The sequence below is a fragment of the Lepidochelys kempii genome, chromosome 5, assembly GCF_965140285.1.
Source record: "Lepidochelys kempii isolate rLepKem1 chromosome 5, rLepKem1.hap1, whole genome shotgun sequence".
NCBI classification, from domain to species: domain Eukaryota; kingdom Metazoa; phylum Chordata; order Testudines; family Cheloniidae; genus Lepidochelys; species Lepidochelys kempii.
The window spans coordinates 135,430,012-135,438,277 of NC_136384.1; the positions used below are offsets into that span (position 1 = coordinate 135,430,012).

The 8,266-nt window shown below is 43.4% G+C and overlaps 1 protein-coding gene across 1 annotated transcript in view; it reads right to left on the bottom strand.

Annotated features, from left to right (window-relative positions):
- APTX (aprataxin) overlaps window positions 1-7,360 on the bottom strand; it is a 36,132-nt gene extending 28,772 nt beyond the window's left edge. The window contains 4 exon segments of the mRNA XM_073346033.2: window positions 58-104; window positions 2,424-2,560; window positions 6,511-6,547; window positions 6,550-7,360. Of these exon segments, the coding sequence (XP_073202134.1) occupies window positions 58-104; window positions 2,424-2,560; window positions 6,511-6,547; window positions 6,550-6,583 (255 nt within the window). The 5' untranslated portion in view covers window positions 6,584-7,360.
- Window positions 7,361-8,266: the final 906 nt, after the last annotated feature.

Consider the following 8,266-nt stretch of genomic DNA (forward strand, 5'->3'; position numbering starts at 1 on the left):
CACAATGACAACCCTCAGTAAATAAAAGTAATACTGGACATCCATAAACGAACATACCTGTTTGATCTTGACATACCCTTTATTACAGTCTGCTTTTAGCTGCACTGAAAAGAAAAAACAAAAGCATCAGAGAATTACTTAAACATAGGAGTAAACTGGCACAGCTCTACTGAAGCCAAATTCAGCTGGGGATCTGGCCCACAATGTATGTTCCTTTTGTAGTGGTAAATACCCATTTTTTTCATGGTTTGTGTGTATAAAAAGATCTTCTGTACTTTCCACAGTATGCATCCGATGAAGTGAGCTGTAGCTCACGAAAGCTTATGCTCAAATAAATGGGTTAGTCTCTAAGGTGCCACAAGTCCTCCTTTTCTTTTTGCAAATACAGACTAACACGGCTGTTACTCTGAAACCTTCTTAAAAAATCTGCGGCTAGCACCACTTGGTATTTTATAGTTGTACCAGGGGATATGATACAAAGGAAACTAGGACCAAATCATATCCTTGCTACAGAACCTTTTACAGAGTTCTATAGAATTTAACAGAGACTGCTACCCTTGCTACAAAATGCATCCAGTTACTTTTCAATTTATGAAATACACGTACTGGCACTTCTAGGAACATGAACAATATATAAAAATCAAATTAACTGGAAACTGGAGAGAATGTCAGACTCAAAACACTCTCCACCATTTATCAGTTCTATATGAATTTACAGGTTTTCAACAGACTAGGTATAAGACTGTTTTATAAAAGGTCAATTTCTACTTCTCCTGGTGACAGAAAGGCCACGTTCCCTCATGCCTGTCAGATTACAGAGCCCTTTGCAAGCTCCTATAATGAGAACAGAATAGCTAGAATCGATAATCAGCTCTACGCTATTCCTACCTACATGCCTCCAGCTTTCATCCAGACCACACCACACGATCCATTGTCTACAGCCAAGCTCTACGATACAACCCCATTTGCTCCAACCCCTCAGACAGAGACAAACACCTACAAGATCTCTATCAAGCATTCTTACAACTACAATACCCACCTGCTGAAGTAAAGAAACAGACTGACAGAGGCAGAAGAGTACCTCGAAGTCGCCTACTATAGGACAGGCCCAAGAAAGAAAATAACAGAACTCCACTAGCCATCACCTTCAGCCCCCAACTAAAACCTCTCCAATGCATCATCAATGATCTACAACCTATCCTGAAGGATGACTCATCACTCTCACAGATCTTGGGAGACAGGCCAGTCCTCACTTACAGACAGCCCCACAACCTGAAGCAAATACTCACCAGCAACCACACACCACACAACAGAACCACTAACCCAGGAACCTATCCTTGCAACAAAGCCCATTGCCAACTGTGTCCACATATCTATTCAGGGGACAGCATCATAGGGCCTAATCACATCAGCCACACTATCAGAGGCTCGTTCACCTGCACATCTACCAATGTGATATATGCCATCATGTGCCAGCAATGCCCCTCTGCCATGTACATTGGTCAAACCGGACAGTCTCAAAGAATAAATGGACACATCAGACGTCAAGAATTATAACATTCAAAAACCAGTCAGAGAACACTTCAATCTCTTTGGTCACTCGATTGCAGACCTAAAAGTTGCAATTCTTCAAGAAAAAAAACTTCAAAAACAGACTCCAACGAGAGACTGCTGAATTGGAATTAACTTAGGCTTGAATAGAGACTGGCAGTGCATGGGTCATTACACAAAGTAAAACTATTTCCCCATATTTATTCCCCCACCGTTCCTCAGATGTTCTTGTCAACTGCTGGAAATGGCCCACCTTGATTATCACTACAAAAGGCTTCCCCCCCACCCCACTCCCTCGCTCTCCTGCTGGTAATAGCTCACCTTAAGTGATCACTCTCATTACAGTGTATATGGTAACACCCATTGTTTCATGTTCTCTATGTATATAAATCTCCCCACTGTATTTTCCACTGCATGCATCCGATGAAGTGAGCTGTAGCTCACGAAAGCTTATGCTCAAATAAATTTGTTAGTCTCTAAGGTGCCACAAGTCCTCCTTGTCTTTCAGCTCTACCTAGAGAGCAGAGATCTTCTGTGGCTAAAAGACCCACTGGATTGGAGCCCCATGACTGATAATTACACAGCATGCCAGAAAGACTCCTGCTTTGATTTTCAGAGCGAAACTGTAGTTCCCACCTGAACTGCCCATCCCTTAAATACCCAATCACTGCCAGCTGGGCTTTAGAGTTTACAGCCTATCAGAGCAATGTAATCAAACAGAAGAACAATGAAACAGAAATGAATCTCACAATCTGACATGACACCATCACAGAATTTCTATACCTGTACCCCACAGGTTTCTTACACTTTTTTTGGAATCACTGGGTTGTCATCAATCCAGCAGTTGCATGTAAACTGAAGTTATAACTTACCCTGTTGCCGTGAACACTTCTTGTCTGTGATCTCCGTCTCTGGGCCACGCCCTATCACTACTGTTTTTAAGTGTGGCAGTTTGATTCGCTGACAGCATTTATCTTTCCTCACTAGCCAGCACACCTGCATTATTGCACTGTGGAAAAAAACAAAAGGAGATTGTCTGACAGACAGGATCACATTCAGACAGGGATTATGATCCAGTACCTGGAGTACAGGACTGGGAATCAGAAGTTCTTGGTTCTACTGCCAGTCCACTAATTGGAAGTATGAACTTGGCTAATTTGCTTAACATTGCTGTGACTCATTATCTTCCTCTACAAAATGGGAATAATAACAACCTGTAGCACAGAGACGTTTCAAGGGTTTACTTAATGTCTGTGTAATGCTTTGATAATATCTCCCCCGAAAGCTGCTGAAATGCAAAGTATTCATTATTATACACACACAAGTTTATATTATTCAATATACATTTGTTTATCATGTTGAGGGCTGCACATATTTAAAACCAGGATTTCCCCAATCAGTTGATACAGCACTAGGCTGCCTATACATATATCTCCTACTATTGCTTTTATAGAACATCTCATTCATTTTTAGATTTACCACTGTGGCCATTCCTGTAAACTCCAATATCAAGTTTTATTCATTAGGATTTTACTACACTGTGTATATATCTTCCCTTCTAGGCAATTTCCCCCACTTTAAATAACTGAGTTATCATCTACTTTGTATTCTTTAATAGTTAACCTACCAACTGGATGGGATTTAGCTCATCACATTTAAGTGAAAAGAGGATTCTTCCCCCCAGGATAAGCTGCGTAAGCAGGTCCATCCACCTATTTAGTATTTTGGTTGCAAGTTTCTCCAATCCACAATACTTAACGACTTGTCTAATTCCAGAATGTGTCCATACGTATCTGCTGCTGCACTGGTAGTTTGTTCCACACATTAATCACACCAGCAGCCCATCTAACTCAGGAATTCCATCTCCAGCAATGACCACCAGTACAGGTGTTTCATAGGAAGGCACAAGAAGCCCCACATTAAGAAGTTAAGGGATAACCTACCCCACCAAAGTGCTCTTCTAACCCCACAATAGCTAAAGATTGGCTTTGGCCCTGTCTACAAGGGAAAGTTTTCTCAGTATAAAAAAGTGTGAATTAAAATTAAAATTAAAAAATGTAAATTAAATTTAAATTAAACAGATATATTGCTGCAACCTACAGCGTGGACACACTTATTCCAGAATAAAAGAGAATTTTTCAGGTTTAGCTTATAACAATTGGGGAACAAAGCCACTCTTGGGCCAGGTCTACACTACGGAGTTTTGTTGGCACCCCCGTTTCGACATAGCTAAACTGACCAAGAAAAAACAAAACAAAACACACAATACACATGAAGCAGCAGCTATACTGGCAAAACAGCCCTTTTGCTGATATAACCTGTGTCATTCTTAGAAGCAGTTTACTATACTAACAAAAGATCTCCCTATGCCAACGTAAGCTGCATCTCCACTAGGGACCACGACAGGAGACTGGGAATGCCTGGGTTCTATTCCCACTAAATCAGGGGTTCTCAACCTTTTCATTTCTGAGAACATAGGACTGCAAGTGACCTTCTGAGTCCCTGGATCCAGTCCTCTGCAATCGCAAGCAACCCTGTCATATAATCCTATTTACAAAGTTATCAAGCTCCCTCTTAAAATTACTTACATTATTTGCCCCCACTACTATTGGGAGCATGTCCCAGATAGTTAGAAACCTTTTTCTAATGATCCAGACATCATGATGTACTTCATGATACTTCAGGGTCTATACTGAGTAAAGACAAAAATTTTCATGAATAAAAATGAACTCAAGTATTATAGAAAATTGTTCTCTCTTGCATAACTGCAACAGACTCCCCAAATTAGCAGTCAGCGTAGACTGACTAATTGCAGACTTGTGATCAAATCTCTATTCTATATTATATCTGGAAAATATGTTTTAGCCAAACATAAGTTATTGCATTTAATACAGAGGAAACCGGGTAAAATTTAAGGACCTGTGATATGTAGGAGGTCAGATTAGATGACCGAATAGTTTATTAAGGCAAAACATTTCTCATGTGTAGGAAGGTAATAGCTCAAAAATCTTCATCAGCTTCAGTTTTAAAATGACTGAGACAAGGAAGACCTTGCTAGCTGATGGTGCACTAGAACAGCGTTTCTCAAACTGGGGTCCGCAGACCCCCAGGGGTCTGTGGCCCCGCTGATCAACTCCTCCCTCTCCCTCCTAGTGCCTCAGGAAGGAGACGCTGGGAAGGAGGGGGAGGAGCAGATACTGTCCACATCGCTCCGGGAAGCAGCCAGCACATCCCTGTGGCCAGGGGCAGAGGGTCTCCGTATGCTGCCCCTGGCCCGACTGCTGACTCCACAGCCCCTACTGGCCAGGAACTGCAGCCAATGGGAGCTGCAGGTAGAGCAGGGTGGCCTCCCGCCTAGGAGTTGCTGCCAGAGATGTGCCTGTTGCTTTTGGGAGCCCCAGGAGGTAACCACTGCCCCTCACCCCATCCCACACCCCTACCCAGAGCCCGCACCTCTCACCCCCTCCCACACCCCACCCTCCTGCCCTAGCCCTGAACACCCTCCAGCACCCAAACTGCCAGCCCAGAGCCCGCACCAAACTCCCAGCCCAGAGGCCGAACCTCATCCTGCACCCAAACTCCCTCCCAGATCCCGTACCCCCTCCTGCACCTCAACCCCCTGCCCCAACCTGGTGAAAGTGAGTGAGGGTGGGGGAGAGCGAGTGACAGAGAAAGGGTGATGGAGCGAGCAGGGGGCATGGCCTCAGGAAGGGGGCAGGACAGGGGCTGAGCGGGGGGGCTTGGGAGTCCCTGAAAATTTTTAAATCAAAATGGGGGTCCCCGGGTTGCTAAAGTTTGAGAACCGCTGTGCTAGAAGAATGTCTATTCCAATAGCTTTCAACCTATAAGGAAGGTACATAACATGCAGCACTGCTATCAGAGATATAAAACTGGAAGAGCGATCAGCACAGTGCTGAGTAATACTTTGTTTGTACAGCTCATCTGGTGACATACAAAGCAGATCACTGTTAGTTTTAATCATTTACTATTGCATTTTACAAAATAGAGTAAAGGTCTTAATTCAGCATGCTCTACTCATGCAGAACTTTGATTAACATCAATTGGAATTTCATTCGGGTAACAAGCATGAAAGAAGGGCTCTGTTCAGCCCCATGATATGCTGACTAGACCAAAGAGTTGGGGCAGAGAGAAGTTATGTTAGTTTATATTTTACAGCAGTAGGTGATATTTCTACTCTCTATATTACCTATTTATCATACTGACAGGGATGGAGGGGGGGCTGCAAAAGTTAAGGGATCAGTACCTCCTCACTGGGTATCACTTCAAGTAGGGTATGTGGACAACACCCAGTCTGCCTGATTCAGAGCCAGTGGCTATCTCCATGTAAAATCCAAGGGGAAACAAGGCACTGTAGTTTTCATCTCGATGTAGCTAATTGAGGTAAACCGGGGTGGGGTGGGGAGGAGAGAAAAGAGGGGTGTTAATAAGGTTGCCCTCAACACTAGCTATGTTGAGAAAAAGCTACCTGTGCTTTGTCTCTACTAGGATTGTACAGTGAGAAAACTATCTCAATGTGAAAACACTTTCATAGATTCATAGCATCTAAGGCCATAAATGACATTTAGTCTGACCTCCTGTATAGAATAGGCTATTAAATTTCACCCTGTTGCTGCAGTCTTGAGACCATTAACTTGTGTTTGGCTAACGCATATCTTCCAGAAAGACATCCACAATCTTGATCTGCAGACATCGAGAGAGGAAGAATTCACCATTTCCATTGGTGGCTTGTTCCAATAGTTAAACACCCTCATTCACTGAAATGTGTGTCTTAATACTAATTTTAATTAGTCAGGTGTCAGCTTCCTGCCTCTCTCTGCTAGATTAGAGTCCTTTATTACCTGGTATTTTCTCCCCATTAAGGTACTTATACACTAATAAAGTCACCTTTCTATCTTCTTATAATTAAATTAAAGAGCCTGAGCTCTTTATGTCTCTCACCATAAGACATTTTCTCCAGACCTCAAAGCTTTTTTTCTGGCTTTTTTCTGCACCCTCTCCAGTTTTTCAGCATCCTTTTAAAAATGTGGACACCAGACCTGGATGCAGTATTCCAGTATTGGTCTCACCAGTGCTGTATACAGAAGTAAAAATGACTTCCTTACTCCTATTCACTATTCCCAACATCACACGGAGATCTCACATTCAGTTGCTTGTCTACTATATAGCCCCTACTTCCTTTTCCAAAAAATTGCTTTCCAGGAATATAGGTCCCCATTCTATAGGGATGACAGGTATTCTTTGATCCTAGATGTATACCTTTGCATCTGGCTGCATTAAAACATGTTTTGTTTGAATGGGCCCAGCTTACCCAGTGAGCCAGATGGCTCTGTATGACAGGCCTGCCCTTATAATTATTTACTACTTTGCCAATTTTTGTGTCATCTGCATATTTTATCACTATTGATTTTATATTTATTTCCAGATTAATACTGAAAGTATTGAATGGCATTGGGCCTAGCATTGATCCCTAAGAACCCCACTTCTTTTAGCAGTGAAGATGTAGCTAACATGAGTGCAATGGGTCACTTGTAATGTTAATGGTATTTTCTCTCACACAGAACAGGGCAGCAGCATCAGGGCTCCTTCCAAGTTATACTGTTGTAGTTATACTGGTAAAACCCACCGGGGGACACACTTACAGGAACAACTCTTTTGGTTTAACTTATTAAATTTAAGCTAAACTGAAAAAAAACAGAATGATACTGTCCAAACAGTGGGAGGGGTTATAACAGGATAACTGTTTATCTCAGGTTTCAGAATAACAGCCATGTTAGTCTGTATTCGCAAAAAGAAAAGGAGGACTTGTGGCACCTTAGAGACTAACCAATTTATTTGAGCATAAGCTTTCGTGAGCTCCAATGAAGTGAGCTGTAGCTCACGAAAGCTTATGCTCAAATAAACTGGTTAGTCTCTAAGGTGCCACAAGTCCTCCTTTTCTTTTTGTTTATATCAGTTTAAATTCACACCTCAACTTACACTGCTATAGCTTGCCAATGTAAGCAATTTAGAGCATTTCTTTTAAAACAGACCTCGGGCTTGTCCACACTGGCACTTTATAGCACTGCTGTAAAGACAACCCCCTGAGCACTGTAAGTAAGTGCCAGTGTACACCGGGCTCCCAGTGCTGGTAGCTATTCCCCTCATGGAGGTGGTTTTGTGCTGCAACTACACAGCCACCTTAAAGCACTTCCGCAGCAGCACTTTAACCTTGCTAGTGAAGACGTGCCCTTAGTGACGCAGTTAAACTAGTGCAAACCTCTGCTTGGACACTTGAAACTTGGTTTAGATTAAACCTGTTCCTATTCAGCTTAACCTAAACGATAGAACCACACCGAAGAAATTGGTAGAACTGTCCCATATGGTCAAGGCCTCAGAATCAGGCAGCTGTGTACAGGCCAGGCCTCAATCACAGCACATTACACATCCACCTTGGACTAAAACAGAACCAGTCCCTCCTCACATACCCCAACCCCTCTCACCAGCTGTCCCTCTCCTCACTCTCTTCACCCCTCCCATCCCCCCCAGCCTCCCCTCTCCCCCACTTCACCCCTCCCCCATCCCCTCCCCCCTCCTCACCTCCCCAGCCCCCCCTCTCCTCCCCCACTTCACCCTTCCCATCCCCCCTCCTCACCTCCCCAGCCCCCCCTCTCCTCCCCCACTTCACCCTTCCCCATCCCCCCTCTCCTCCCCCTCC